This window comes from Myotis lucifugus, unplaced genomic scaffold (assembly GCF_000147115.1).
Source record: "Myotis lucifugus unplaced genomic scaffold, Myoluc2.0 scaffold_397, whole genome shotgun sequence".
Classification (NCBI taxonomy): Eukaryota; Metazoa; Chordata; class Mammalia; order Chiroptera; family Vespertilionidae; genus Myotis; species Myotis lucifugus.
This window is the reverse complement of record NW_005871445.1, coordinates 684,733-700,275: the sequence shown is the minus strand read 5'-3', so window position 1 is coordinate 700,275 and position 15,543 is coordinate 684,733. Positions and strand designations below refer to the sequence as shown.

The window sequence follows — 15,543 nt, the reverse complement described above, 5'->3', positions numbered from 1 at the left end:
GAGAACACCACTGTCTTCCTGCCACGTTCCCCACACATGCCCAGCAAGTGGGTGCCCTCCAGTGACCAAGGTATTGGCCCAAACTGGGACGTGGGGGTTTGGCCGGCTTACATGACTTCCTTCTGGGTCTGGAGGTGCACTCACCATGGAGACCTGAGTCCCAGGAGCACTCCTATTTCTGGAGGCCCTGAAGGTCACTGGAAGGATGGGTGAGGAGGAGGAGTGTTGATGCAGGGGTGCTGACTGGCTGGCGTGTTTGCTGGTGGGGAGCAGCTCGCTGGGCCAGTGCACTTGAGCACAGCTCCCTCCTGTCTCCTTGCTCTCTCCTTTGATGTCCTTGGTTTGGTAAGCTGTCTCCCCCCTCCCCATTTTGCTCTAAGGAGAGTGGGTTCCACATCTCTGATGGGCTTATTCCTTCCTCCTTCCATATAGCCAGGCTATTATTTGACCAAGACTCAGATTTGGGTGCTGGGTTGGGGCTGTCACAGCCTGCTCTAGTTTAGGGGCCAACTCACTAGTTTAGCAAAGGGTGGCTCCGCCTTGTCTGGCACAGCTGTCAGAGCTCAGACCAGTGACTGAAGGTTGGACCCTGTTTTCCTTTACCATTGACCTTTCCATCCCACACACTCCACTCCAGGTATGTGGAGGGGTGGCCGTGGTCTGGGCCAAGGTCAAAATAGCTTCCAGATTCCACTGTGACCCCCCAAACTGACTAGGGGTTTGGAAGAAAGGAGCTGAGAACCTTCTGGATTAACTGCTGCTGGGTGTTTTTACCAGCAGTTTGACGGTGAGCCTCACTTTCTCCTCTGTGAAGTGTGAACACCTCCTTCACAGGCTGCTGTGAGGTCACATAAGAAAACAGAAGTGCAATTCCAGGCGCACAGGAGGTGTCAGTAAACACCAGTCCCCAGCTACAACTTTGCCAGAAAAAGCTCCCATATGTTCATTAAGAAGAGGATTGTTAGGTCCAAAGGTATAAGGGCATTTAAAATTTTGATACATACATTGCCAAATTGTCTTTAAAAATATTGAGTCACTTTATACTTCCATCCAGAGTATATAGAGCACATATGTCTCCATTTCCTTGTCTACATGGAGGTTGACTTTTTTTCATCTTTGCCAATCCAGTAGGCACCATGAGATGGTTTTGGCTTGATTCAGTGCACCACTCTAGTTATTACTGAGGTTGGAGTCTTTTCTTGTGTACTGGCCATTGTGAGTCTTCTAATGTGTTCGTGTATTTCACCAAGTTTTCTGTCACAGTGTTTGTATTTTTCTTCTTAATTTGGAAGAGTTGTTGGTGTAGCGTGAGTATTAATTCTGTATTTTTCTCTGGTTTCATATTTGCCTTTCAATCTTAGTCATGCTTGGTTATTTGGAGGGCAGAAAATGTGGGGCTTTCTTTGGTTATGTCCATTAACCTTTTCCTTTATGGTTTTGCGTTTTCCCATCATGCTCTAGAGATGCTTCCCGGCGCATGGACTTGATTTATAGGAAGGTGGTTCTGGCAGTTAGTGTAGAAGTTGGTTTGGAATGAAGGGAGGAGTTGAGGGTTGCAGTAGTGGAGGGGAGAGAAGGGCACCTATGCTGAGGCAGAGGAGAGGGCTGGAGTGGAGGGATGGGTTGACCTTGATGAGGGGGAGAGAGGCGTCCTTATTTTTGACCTGAGCAATTGAGTAGATGGTGCCATTTGGCAAAATGGGACTAGACCTGGAGGAAGGTGTTTAGGTGTGAACACACGCCTGTGAGGGTCTCCAGGACGTCCAGGACAGGACAGGGTGTAAGGGGGTGGAGCACCAGAGGACCATCTTGGCCCGAGGTGCTGTCATGGGACTCCTGGGGCATGAGTGGAAACCAGAGGCAGGGAGAGTGGGATTTAAATGACTGGTGTGTGTCCCTCCTGCTGCATCTCTTCCTGGTTTTACTTAAAGAGGCTCTTATATCAGAGGTCCCAGGAAGGCATTCACAAACAGTGACACACAGTGCAGATACATCCAAAAAGCACTGATGGCTTTATTGCAGATTTGTGCCATTACAAGGATAATCTGGGAATATATTTTTAAAAAACCCTCCCTTTTATATACACAAACATGCTACATGGTACACTTTGCGAGAATGCTGAGGTAATAGGCACACACCCAGACATGGACAGTACCAATGTTCCAACGGCTTGCACGCCCGACCCACTCACCCACTGGGAGGGTCTCACCTTGACTCCTCTCCTGCTCCCGCTTGGCAATAGTTCCGTAGTACTGAGTGTGACCCTCTATGGCCAACAGGACTGGGAGAGCCACCTCGCTGTAATGCAATGAACAAGGGGGCCGGTGGCCCCTGGTTATTCAGTAACTCACAAGAAATAGCCAGTTCTCATCTTTGTGGCACCTGCATTCTCCGGGAAGTGTAGTTTGGGGATGAAACGCGGACTCTAGTTGGCCTGAGAGCATGGGCCTTTTGGTCGGTAGCCATTTGGGGTCCCAGTGGTCAGATGATGACTTTTCTTTCCTTGAGTACCTCCTGGGCATGGTAGGCTATTATTTCTGTGAAGGTTAAGATGACATGTAGGCTAAAGTGTGAATGGGAAATACAAAACTGTGAGTCCATTATCTGTGTGGCTGGTAGTTAGCTTTGGGCCTGGCCTTCCCTTTCCTGGCCAGAAACCTGGAGCCCCGACTGTCTCCTCCTCAGGGGCTGAGGAATCTTTCCTAGAAGGAGAGGAGGGTGCAACAGAAAGGCAAGGAGAAGAGCAGAGCAGAAAGGTGCCTGGAAGTAGAGCGAGTGGCCAAGGAGTGACCCACACAAGAGGCTTACTGAATGCTGTTGAACGAATGAGTAAGTGGAGGGGTGAATGGACAGATGGTGAAAGTCCTGAGAATGGGGGGCATATAGAAACAGATGGAGGGGGATTTTGAAATTGATTAGGTGCCCAAAGGGGTTCTTAAGTTGGAAACCCCTCTGAGGGAGAATCGCGCTGTAGACATTCCTGGAAGGATTCAGCACGTGGACGCCAAGGACTGATCTTTGAATGGGAGCTGCACAGTCTGGTCTGCTCTTAGACACAAGCACCACGACTCAAGGAAAGGCTTTCTCCAGGAGTAATGATGCTGGTAAGAGTGTCAGCACGCTAGGGTTGACTGTGTATTTAGGTATGTAAGGCAAACCTCTGTATGTATCTAGATATATTACATGTGCCATATATCTAAATGCATATGTATGTGGCATACACTTAGGTGGGCAAGATCGGCTCATACACGTGTATATCATGAAGGTATTTTGCAGTTGTGCTTTTATTGTAGACCTTAATTTATTTAAAGAAAGACTGGTCTGCAGTCCCGTCCTGTCGGGAAACGCGAGGGCTGTCTGTGTGAAGGAGTGTAGGGACAGAGAATACTGTACTGTTCAGGTCCGTGATCCGCCGCAGTGACTGGGACACAATCCAGGTCCCAGTCCTCCAGGTCCCAGTCCTCCCGGCTCCGGTGAACTGGTGAGGAGTTGCTTTGTGTGCTGGGCCTGCGTGGGGGCGGGCAGGCTCCCGGCAAAGGCCAGGCCACGAGGTTGGAGGGAGCTGGCTTAGTGGAAGGTGTTGGGATTGGGCCGGATCATCATCACCACTTTCTTGAGTGAGTAGGAGCCTCCTCGGAACTCAGCCCAGTAGACCCCATCCTGGTAGCGGCTCCGGTAATGCCCCCCGCGGTACCAAACCCCGTTGAGGTTGGAGTGGGCGCAGGCGTTATACCACCAGCCTCCCTTCTGGTAGTGGGCACAGTTTCCTGCAGAGAGAAGGGAGTGAGAAGGTCTCAGGGGAAGGGGCTTGGTTTTACCCATGTCCACTGTTTGCTTGGGGACTTTAGCAGGACCCTCTCTGGGGAGCCTTTGGAGCAAGAATGCCTGAGAGGTGGACCAGGCTTCAGGCCTGCTCAGACCTGTCTTTGAAGCTCGGCCTTCTGACTGACAAGCTGTGTGACCTTGGGCAAGTGACTTAAACTCACTGAGCCACCGAATTCTCATTGTAAAAGGAGGATAAGCAACGTCTCCCCACAGGGCTGCCTCCCCACAGGGCTGCCTCCCCACAGGGCTGCCTCCCGCACAGGGATTGAATGAGGGCACATATTTAAGCACTTAGCTCAGCGCAGGGGAGGACCCCACACCACGGGTTTGAACAGAAAACAGAAATGACCTGGGTGGGCGGGGGAAAGGCAAAGGAGTTTTCTTAGGAATTTTTTGAAGAGTTGAAACTGTTGGGTCAAGAGTCTTTATAGAATGACAAAGGAAGTGCTTGAGAGAAAATTCTTCTCTATTCCTCCCCAGCATGTATTCCAGCCAAATATATACTTTTGGTTCGTAAAAGAAAGATATCTTATGAAGCTTCTGGCACTGTCATAACATTCTGGATTTTTCTGCCAAGGTCAAGCAGTTTGGAAAGTGTGGGCAAGGGACAAGCGGTGTGCAGGGGCACCGGCTTCACAGGGTGGGGGAGCCCCATGTGCTTGGGCTGCTCTTAGTTAAAAGAGGGGGTCCCCGGTTTCCTAATCAGGCCTAGGAAGCAGGCCCCCACTCGGGGGAAGGGCTGCCCCAGTCAAGTCTGTGGGTTGGGGGCCACTGTGGCTGGCGGCCCTGCTCCAGCTGAGGCTTTGGGCTGAGGCAGAAAGTGAGGGAGACTCAGCCCCAGGCCCCTTGGGGCCCAGCCCAGCTTTCCCAGCCCTCAGGGAAGAGGTAGGCCTTCTGACTTGCCAACCAGCTAGGGCAGTGGTTCTCAACCTTCCTAATGCTGCAACCCTTTAATACAATTCCTCATGTTGTGGTGACCCCCAATTTCATTGTTACAAATTGAACACAATTAAAGCATAGTGATTAATCACAAAAACAATATGTAATGATATATGTGTTTTCTGATGGTCTTAGGTGACCCCTGTGAAAGGTTCGTTCGACCCCCAAAGGGGTCACGACCCACAGGTTGAGAACTGCTGAGCTAGGGCCTCATCTCAAGAAATTGGGTATGGGGCCCTGGGGGGTGTGAATCTGTGCTTATAATTTTCTGTTTTCTCCCTTGTGTTTGTTTTAATATAAAGACTTCTTAGTGAAGGCCTGAGTGTGAGGCATGTGACCTTGGACAAATGACTTCCTCTTTCCTAGCTGGTTCCTCTCACCGGCTCCTGCAGCGCCAGGTGAACGGTGCGTGCTAGAGCAGCGGTCATAAGGCACCACTGCGTCCGACTACTGAGGACTCCTGACTGTTGCCAAGCCCAGCCAAAGCAGCCCAGGGCATCCTCTCTAACATCTCATCTCTCTGTGAGGTGGGCCTGGTCCTTGTGTCCATGTGGAGACTGAGGCCCAGAGAGATTAGCAAGAGGCCCAGGGGCACATGGCTGGCAGGAGGTGGGACCAGCACGGCACGTGGCCAAAGTCCATGGGGATGTGAGGCCCTGACACTCAGCACTCAGGTAGAGAGGTTATGCGAGCACACCTGGATTGGCCATCACATGTGTCATTTGTACACACTTTACCTTTTTGTAAATGCCACTCTGACCCAGCTTTGCAAAGGGGACCTATGGCCAGTGGGCAGAGGAGTGGGCCTTCAGGGGCAGGGACAGGGTTAGGCAGCTGGACCCGGGGATCTCCCTGTTCTCAGGCCCTGGTGTCTGGGACTGGCTGTGGTTGACCTCTGTTCTTGGTCCTCCACCTGGGTCTGACTCCACAGTCCTACCTGTGTAGACATCGTGGTCTCTGTCCAGGGTGGTGAACTGCTTGCCGTTGTGCCAGGTGAAGGAGTCACCAGCGTTGCCATTGTAGCGTCCCAGCCGCAGCTTATAATACTCGCTCTCAGGCTCCAGGCGGAAACTGGCATACTCTGCAAAGACCTTGCGGCCAGACCAGTCCTCCATGGTCACCAGCAGTTTGTAGTTGCCTTGGTTCGTCAGCCAGTAAATGTTCTCCAGGCCCAGCCAGTACTCACCGTCGATGTTCCCAAACCCTTGCTGGGGAAAACACAGGAGAGCATTAGTGAGGATTATGCAGGGCCCTCGGCCAGCAGGGCCTGGCCGTCAGGTGCACAGCCCTGGACAGAGGGCTTGGACACAGGCAGCGCCTAAGGCAGGCCTGGGTTCAAATCCCCACTCCTCTGCTTGGCTGTGACTTGATGAGTCACTTCATCTTTCTGAGCCTCAATCATGCATTATCAAGGCAACTTAGAGAGTGCCTGCTCTGTGCTAGGCTTTGCGTGAACACGGGGGATGCTATATTCCCTTCCCCGCACGGTCTGCAGGGAAACATGAGGCAAGGTAAATAAATGGAGAGCCCAGCACACAGCAGGCAGGCAACAGAGCTTCTCGGACAAGTGCTACCTTCCTCTGAGCTTCACTTTCCTTCTCTGGGGTGGACTGTGTGAGAGTCATGCAAACATTAAAGTACAGACAGGTGTGAGCTGTGACAAACATGTGCCACATCCACCCGGGCTCCCTCTGAGGTCTAAAATCTGGTGGTTTTGTTACTGTGTTTACATGTAGTTTGGGGAGTCATCAGCTGAGTCATGGCCACTGAAGTCTTGAAAATAGATGGATTCATTAATAATAATAATAATAATAGTAGTAGTAGTAGTAGTAGTAGTAGTAATAATAGTATTTGGCGAGCTCAAGACTATACTGGCACTGTTATCAGAACTTCACCAACTCCTGCCAGCTCTTAAGAGCTGGGTGCTGTCATTGTCCTCCCTGGAAAGTGTGTTGAAGCCCAGAAAGCCCTGCATCACAAGGTGCTGGGGGGTGAGCTGGGATCTGAACCAAGAGCCCAGTCTTACCACCGTGCTCCACTGTCTCAGATAGAGAATACAGAAAGGAGGAGGAAAGAGGAGGGAGAGGAGAAGCCAAGACATAGGCCGGTAGGAGGTGGGTCGGAGGGCAGCCAGGATAGGAGGGGGCCCAGCAGAGCCGCGGCAGGCGTCCTGGCCAGGGCGGTTTGTAGGCTTTGGTGTCAGAGGCCTAGGCTCTGGACACCGCTCTACCACTTGCAAGCTGAGCGAGTTATTTCACTTTTTCATCTATAAACCGGGTCGTTACCAGTATGTGCCTCCTAGGGCTGACGTGAGACTAAATGCAGTACTGAATGGCAGCACTCGGGTGTTGCCTGGTGCGTGGCGGGCACCCAGTGAGCCGAGCTGCTCTGGCTGTCCCTGTCACCACCTCCTTGTTTAGAGGAAGGAGGCAGAGGCACAACCGAGTCCTAGTAGCCTTTCCTACTGTGAGGATGAGTATCCACCCCTGGGAATGGGGACTTGTCCCTTCTGGGCTGTGCGAACGTCTTCCCCAGGGAAGCCCAACTGGGAGTGAGCTGCTCCCACACCCAGGCTGGAGTGGGGGCCACCGTACCCATCTTGGAGCTTGTGGTCGGAACTTGGGACTCTTGTCTCCCAGCAGTGGCGAGCGGCAGGCAGGAGGGAGCTACTGGCCCTCGCCAGCCCTGGTGGGTCTGCAGAGATGCCCTGTCAGTGTCCTTCTTGCCTCAGGTGTTTACTGTTTGGGGCTGCACAGGCCCTGACAGGTCAGCGGGCACCTTCCCTCCCAGTGGCTCCTTCCCTGGTCAGCCAGGCCTCTCGAGGTGGGCAGCACAGACAGGCCCTGTGGTCTCACCTTGTACGTCTCCCAGTTCCTGAAGAAGTTGACAGAGCCGTCCAGGCGCCTCTGGATGACGGTCCAGCCCCCAGGGTCGTGCCGCTGGTCACACCACACCTGCATGAGGCGGTTGGTGTTCTCTGGCTTCACCAGGTAGATGGAGCTGGTGTCGTGGCCATCCTCCAGGGCCTGCAGGCAGTCTCTCCACGGGCCTGGGGACACAGACACGCACATGTCACAGGCCTCCCCGTGGCCAGGCCACTGAGTCACATTCATATACCCTGGCTGCACCCGACTCGGGCACTACCTCTGTGGCAATATCCCCCTCATCACGGTTTCACTTTTTGCAGTTTCAGTTATTCACAGTCAACCATGGTATGAAATATTAAATGCAAAATTCCAGAAATAAATAATTCATAAGTTTTAGATTGTGCCCTGTTCGAAGTAGCGTGATGAAATCCCACACCCTCCACTCCATCCCGCCTGGTACGTGAATCATCCCTTCATCCCTTTGTCCAGCGTATCCACGCTGTGCACACTCCCTGCCCGTTAGTCACTCAGCAGCCATCTCCGTTATCATTTCGACTGCTGCTGCATCACAGTGCCGTTGTTCCAGTCACCTTATCTCACTTAACCACGGCCCCAAAGTGCAAGAGCAGCAATGCTGGCCATTCTGATATGCCAGAGAGAAGCTGTACAGTGCTTCCTTGAAGCAAAAAGGTGAAAGTTCTCGACTTAATAAGGAAAGAAAAAAAATTGTATGCTGAAGTTGCTAAGATCTGAGATAAGAATGAATGTTCTGTCTGTGAAATTGTGCAAAAGGAAAAAGAAATGTGTGCTGGTGTGCGGAGAGAGAGCACATTCATATAGCTTTTATTATAGTATGTTGTTATGACTGCTTTATTTTTATTGTTAAGCTCTTACTGTGTCTAATTCACAAATTAAACTTTATCATAGGTATATATAGGAAAAATCATACATACTTATGTATTGGTATTATCTGTGGTTTCAGGCATCCATTGGGGACCCTGGAACGTATCCCCCAAGGAGAAGGGGGGACCACTGTAATGTGATACACAGTTAGGAGCTCAGGGCTGGGGCAGGATGCCTGGACCCCAGGCCCACTTTCCCCCTCGTCCCCGCCATGTGATCTGGGCCAGCTTCCTTACCTCTTCCCTCCCTCAGTTTCCCCAGCTTGTGGAAGGGAGATCATCTTTGCCTCATTTACGGTGGTAAGGGTTACTGAGATCATTTGTGTGGAGTTCCTGGAGTGATTTTTCTTTTAAAGTTGGTTGTAGTGGCAAAGAGAGACGAGTGCCCACCAAATGCAGCAGATTCATCAGCGCTGTGCGGCTCTGGCGGCCTCGTCCCGTCGGGGAGATGGCTGCTGCTCTTCTCGAGTCCTGTGGGCCCAGCCGGCTGGCGCCTCAGCTCTGACTCCTACCCGCCTTGTCAGGACGGTGCTCAGTGGCAGCTGCCACAGTTTTTCATGAATGAATTTCCGTGTAGTCACAGGGACCCAAGCAGGGCCCCAAATCTGGCCACACAGCCAGCGATTTCAGGATGCTTCTGAGATTCAGACACTGGCCTCCAAACATCCTTTCGGGGGACCAAGTGCTCTTTTAGCTCAGTCTGTGTATTTTCCAAGGAAAGCTCACAGAGGGCCAGATGCTGGAGTTCACACGTCTGAGGTTGCAGTTCTATGGGCAGGCCATGGACTTAAAGGATGGTGTCTAGGATGCATCCTGTCCACGGCTCTTCTGAAGCTGAGACTGGATCTGCTCTGTGATTTTCTGTGATGTCACAGAGCTTGAGTCAAAAGGAATGGGTGTCTCTTGGGGTCCGAATGGCTACTGTAGGTCTTCCCCTCTCCCCCTCCCATCCCCTGGCGGTTTCCTGTGTTTGGATGTTGGTCCCATCAACAAACTTGAGTCACCAAGTTCCAAATAGGCTGATGTCTTCTTCCTCATTCATCTGAGGAACCTTGAGAAGGTTTTCAGGACCTAGCCATTGAGCTACATATCTTATTAGCGACACATTTTAAAATAAATAAAATCACATACTTTGCTTCAGCTTCTCTTCAAAATATTCCCCAATCCGAGATGCGCAAGATCGAACATGCTAGGAAAGTCCCATCTTGTTCTTTCTGTTAATTTGTATGTTTACTCAACAACTGTTTACTGAGCCCCAGGCCCGGGGGTACCTGCCGGCAGCAGGAGCCCAGGGTGGGGCTGCTTGATGCCCAGAAAGGGAGGACCTGTGCTCCTGGGAATCCTGTGCTTCCCTCTCTGTGTGTGGGGGAGGGGTGACTCTGGGGGCTGGGTGCTCAGCTCGCCTGTGTACATCAAACTTCTCAGATTCCTTCCTGGATGGTGGTTGGGCGTGGTGAGTCTACACGTGATGGCAGAACAGGAGCAGTGTGGGTTTTTCGGTCTTCGTGGCACATCTCGGGTGGGCTTTTCCTGAGCCCTTGCTGCTGTGTTAGGGCAGCCTCCCTGGAAACCTGATGGGAAGGCGGGGCTGGCCTGGCTCGCCCCCCTCTGTCCCCAGTGCCCAGACAGCGCCCAGAAGGAAGGTGGGTGTGGGTGCTTAAGGCCGACAGTTACCCAGGAGGCTCCTCCCGTCATGCTTCAGGGACAGGCTTCCCACTCATTTACCTGTTCACCAGCCCCCTCTCCCCTCCGAGGGGTGGGCAGTACCCTCCACACCGCCTGGTAGCAGATGTGGCACAAGCGGCTGCTCCCTTCTTCGCCTGTGCCTCTTCCGTCCTGGGAAGGGGAGGCCAGACCCAGAAAGAGCATTCATGAAGGAGAAAAAGGTTTTGGTTGTGTTCAGCCCACAGCCCCAGGGACCAGGGCAGAGAATGGGAGTCTGTCCCCGACAGCTGGAGCAGAGCTGCTGTGGGCGTGGAGGCCCCAGCTCTTTCCCGAGTCCGAAGCACAGGGGAGGCCGTTGGTGGGGATGCTGGTGCCGGGAGACCAGCAGAGCCTCAGCATACGCCCCTGAGACCAGCACCGGCTCTCCCTGCAGGGCTCCTGCGCAGCGCTCGGGGGAAGGGCAGGCCAGCCTCGTGGCTCCCAGCCTGAGCTACTTTTGTGGGTGCCATCATGGTTTTAGCTTTACCTTTGCCATTTCTACAAAGAGCTCTCTTTAAATGTTTTGGGGCCACTGGTCTCTTTAAAAATTTGGGGAAAGCTCTAGATCTGTATTTAGAAAAATCCACAGACTCACACAACTTTGCTTATAATTTCAGAAGGTAAATAGACCTCTGAACCCAGGCGATGAATCCCTAGCTCTAAGAGAGCCCTGACTGGAGTGGTAGCAACAATAAAACACCCCTCCCAGCCAGCATGGAGTGAGTGTTCACCATACCCCCATCCGTGTATTTACACACCCGTCCTCCAGGTGCACCGTGGGACGTCGGGTGACACCCCTGAAGTCACACGGCTGGTGAGGGGCATATCCAGCATCTGAACCCAGGTTTGGGTGGTCCAGCGACCACACACTGTAGCTCTTCTTGTTCTCCAGCCAGAGTGAGCTCCAGGGTAGGGAGGCCCAGGCTGACTTGTCTCTGTGTCCCTCAGACTGTTTTTAATCTTTGCTAGTCAGCCAGGTTAAAAATATAAAAATTTATACTTCTTTGTCAAGGTGTTATACCCCTCAAAAAACATCTTTACTGATAATTTGGTTTTTTTCTATGTTACCTTTTGGTGTCCTTTGCCCATTTTTCAACTATCTTAGTATTTTTTATGATGTAGAAGAAATTTTTCCTTTTAATATTTTTTTCTAAAGGTTGTTAAAAATTGATTTTAGAGAGAGAGGAAGGGAGAGGGAAAGAGAGAAAGAGAAACATTGATGTGAAAGAGAACTATTAATCGTTGCCTCCCACACGTGCCCTGACCGAACCGAGACCCTTCAGTGCATGGGATGCCGCTCAACCAACTGAGCCACGCTGGCCAGAGCTCCTTTACAATTTATAAGGCAAATCTGGGAAATCTTTCCTTGAAGGCTTTTAGGGATGACATGCTTTCTAAAATCATGGAATAGGTATGAAATGGCATACAAGTGTTTAGTATCTCCTACTGTTACAAAAAACATACACACAACAAAACTCCACATGTCTCCTGCTCCCTGCTTTTCCCATGATACCCAGGACACATTAGCTCCCATCAGTAACCACATTTCCAAACAGTTTTCTCTCAAACCCCTGCTGAGCTCCAGCAGATCTCCTGCATTCAAACCCCCCTTTGCCTTTGGCAAAGGTCAGAAAATTAAATGATGGGTGAAAATTAGTCAGAAAAATACTTAGCACTGAAAAGGTGGCAAATGGATGGAAGAGCAGAAGATGGCAGCACTAAGACTGTCATGCGGCGCCACTGAAATGGCCAGTTCAGAACATCCTCCTTTGATGAGAAATCTGTGCCTGTTATATATACAGGCATCGCTGGGGAGGGCCAGGTGAGGCGTCCGACTACCGAGGACTTCGCGGAGAAAGTGTTGGGCTGGGATAGGACCCCAGACTGGGAGTCAAGAGCTCTCGGCTCAAGTCTCTGTGGCCTCGTCTCCTCACAGTGGGACTTTGGACAGGTCCTTGAGCCTCAGTTTCTTCTTCTGTAAACGGGGGAAGAACCCTGCCTCTTCCCTGGTCTCGTGAATACAGGAGCACCCAGCACAAGGCAGCCAGGGCAGGTGTCACCGAGGGTCCTCTCTTCCTTTCCTCTGATAGATGAGAGCTGACAGTTTTGAAGTTGTTCACTGCCCACCTTCCCCATCCCACACAAACAAGTCACCGTCTCTGCTTTTGAATTTCCAGGACTAAGTGTAAGGTCATTTACTGAGAGATGTTTCCATGAAGGCATCTGTTAACAGCCGGAACTGCAGAGGAGAGGGCCACAGAGACACAGTGAGGTGGAGAACGGGGATCTTTTTGTCAATGAAGCTGAGTTCTCGGTGTGCGTGGCAGAGCTCTCCCTTTGGAACAGTGCAAAGTGCCCGGCGGTATTTCCCTTGGCTCCCCTTCTGAAGGGCAGCCGTGCCCTGAGCGCCAGGCCAACACTGACTCGGCCGCACAGGGCTCTGAGTGGAGTGAGCGCCCCGACCTCGTCTCTAAAGACCGTATTTGCACTCTCGGGCTGCAGGCGCGGGATGTTCCATGTGCAGAGAAGTGCAGCCACCATGGCCGCGCTGAGTCTGCGAGATTCCTTAGGGAAGCGGCACAGGGAGGCCTCCGGAGAGGGAAGGTGGCAACGGGAACACAGGCATACAGGTCTTGGGCCCCCAAAACTCAGTGCCGAACTTGGTAGGTGTGGAGGTGATCAGGTTTGGGTGCCACAGTCCCCTCCCTGCTTCCCTCCTCTTGGCTGGGGTTCTTGACAGAAAATGGGGCAGGCACCCAAGGAACATAGCCACCCAGAAGCCAGGCACCACATACTGATGACGGGTCCAGGGCACACTGTCCCCAGTGCAGGGCCTCTCTGCTAAAAGAGTGGAGCCTGCAGCCAGGCCAGACCTGCGTGTAACTTCCCAGTCCTGGTTCCCTCCCTGGGTCCCAGGCAGCCCAACTTGCCCACCCAGGCCCCAGCAGAGAAACAGGCTCACGAACTGCACCACCTCTCCATGCAGCCACCCTCCTGCTGGGAACATGGCCTCATGAATGTCTGCCCAGGTGGCTGGAAGCTCCCGAGGCCAGCAGCTGAGATGTGGGTAGACCATGGGGTCTGTGTGGGCAGGAGTGATGCCTCTCTTCCCTGGCTTGTCTGGGGTGAGGGGGCAGGGCAGAGTCCTGCCTGGCCATGAGCTGGACGAGGCCGAGTGGCTGGCCAGCAGCCTGACAGGCCTCTTCATCCACGATGCCCAAGGCTCTGGGTGTGGCCACCTGAGGCGTGCAGAGGCCTCGTGGCCTGTGGAGAATGTTCTAGGGATGTGTTAGTTTATACGTGGGCATGGAGGAGGCTTCTGTGATGTCACTGAGACACACTGCTCTTGCGTGAGAACCGTATGCTGGTTTCAATTATTCCCATGATGGTCTCTCTCCAAAAAGTCTTTCTGCCACTCCCTGAAACTCTTCTCTAACAGAAGAAATGACTAGCTGTTGAAATTGGACCTGGACTTTTCTAGCCACATTAACCTGAGAGCCGGGGCATGTGGACCATGTTTAGGTGGAGTCCTGCCCAGCCAGGGGCAGGATCCTGGGCACCCCTGCAGGTAGGTGAGCAGACACCTGTGGGGGGTCAATTATAGGTGCTGCTCACTCACACCTTGTCTATCCAGTAGGCTTGGGGAAGTAATATTTTAGTTATGAACATATATATTCTATGTCAGCCACCACTTTTGAGTGAACCAGAGTACAAAACAATAACCTAAATACCAGGAAGCTGGTGCGTCCCCACAGGCATCTCAAGTTAAGTTCCTGCAGGGCTCAGAGTTGAAATCATGAACGTTGTTTCTGGTCCTTCGGGGGAGAGGGTCCAAATGCTCATGCCTGCTGTTGAGGCCACTTAACCTGCCCTCAGACGATGGGCACAGGGCCAGGGAGCTTCTCAGGAGTTTATGAACGTGTTGGAGGCCTAAGAAAATCAGTTCGCTCTAAAATATGAAAAGAGAACTACAAAATCAAAATTTATAAGCAGGTAATTAAATTTCTGCAAAGTTTAACAAGTTGTCAAATTCATTAATTGTTAAATTTAGTCTTCATTAAAATGTTATTACTTTTGAAAACAATTTGTAGGTAGATTTTTCTCACTCCCCAAGAATTTCTGAACATGCCTGATGTTTGCTGAGAAATCAGAGCCAACCATAAATTGTGTTACTCTTGGCCAAATGATTTCAAAAGCAAAATTATTAAAATCCTTTTAGAATTCTTACAGCAGAAAGGACAGGAGGTGTGTGAGGTGGGCGTGTTTCCATGCACTTGGTACACTCTGAGGCTCCCAAACCAGAACTCCAGGCCCAGGAAGAGCTTGTGGGGATCCTGCTCCTGCCAGTTTGACCTCAGGATACACAGTGCTCACTCCTTGGTTTCCATCAATACCTTGGGCAGGAGGAGAAACAAGGACTTGCAAGCAATTTTAGAAAGAAGAGGTTAGACCAGGAGGGGCGGTGGTGGGCTCCTGGTGTGAGAGGTGAGCAGCTCCCTGTGGCTCCCCAGGACCAGCGGGAGTGGAGTCCTGGGGCTCCGGTGCGGTGCGTGGGTCAGCGGTGCCCGAGGCTGCATGGGTGAGGGAGGTTGCGGAGGTGGGCAGCACACGGAGGCTGCCTGGGTGCAGTGATGAGGATGCCCAGAGACTGTTGGTGCTGGTCTACAGGCACCTCTTGGGAGAGCCTATCAGACCCACGATACGATACGGACAGGTGGCGATCCTGCAGGCTCCCAGCCCCTCCACCATTTCCAGGAAAGGGAATCAGCTTAGGGGCTTGTTCTTAGAGAATCCACGTTGCCTTTCATTGATCACCTTTTAATTTTTCAAATGCTCACAAACTCCTCTTTATAATCTTTTCCATAATTTTTCTGGGGCTTGACCATAAGCCAGTTAGTATATAGTTCTAGTATTTCATCCTTTTTCTCTTTCTGAAAACAGGACACTTGTCCAGCACTAAGCCCGGTCCTCGTGATTTCTTGGTGATGCTGGCAGTGGTTCTGAGAACTCCCTGCAAGGCCCTCAGCCCTCCTCACCCCCTCCTCCAGGAAGGCTTCCCAACCTCAGAGGAGCTGCTTATCCTCCTCGGGCTTCCCCTGTCTTGCTTATTTCTCTCTCCTGGAATGCAATAAGAGTGATGATGACCGTGTACCTAGAGCCTTTACGCACTCTTTCATCTCCTCCTCAGGAGTCCCTGCAGCAGTGAGGAAACTAAGGCCCGGCAGAAAGTGGACGATCTGGGATTAGAACTCAGCTCTGCCTTCTTAGTCCTGGTCCCTCTGCCTCACTGTGCCGTGGCTGTCACA

The 15,543-nt window shown here is 52.0% G+C and overlaps 2 protein-coding genes across 3 annotated transcripts in view; one reads left to right on the top strand and one right to left on the bottom strand.

The window, feature by feature from the left end:
* The window catches only part of RALGPS1 (Ral GEF with PH domain and SH3 binding motif 1), a 228,297-nt gene that overhangs the window by 127,993 nt on the left and 84,761 nt on the right, over positions 1-15,543 (top strand). The window lies entirely within an intron of this gene.
* Positions 1,990-15,543, bottom strand: part of ANGPTL2 (angiopoietin like 2) — a 35,466-nt gene continuing 21,912 nt past the window's right edge. The window contains exons 3-5 of the mRNA XM_006102098.3: positions 7,620-7,813; positions 5,702-5,972; positions 1,990-3,767 (exon numbers count right to left, since the gene is read on the bottom strand). Coding sequence (XP_006102160.1) covers positions 3,568-3,767; positions 5,702-5,972; positions 7,620-7,813 — 665 coding nt within the window. The 3' untranslated portion in view covers positions 1,990-3,567. The remainder of the gene's footprint in view (positions 3,768-5,701; positions 5,973-7,619; positions 7,814-15,543) is intronic.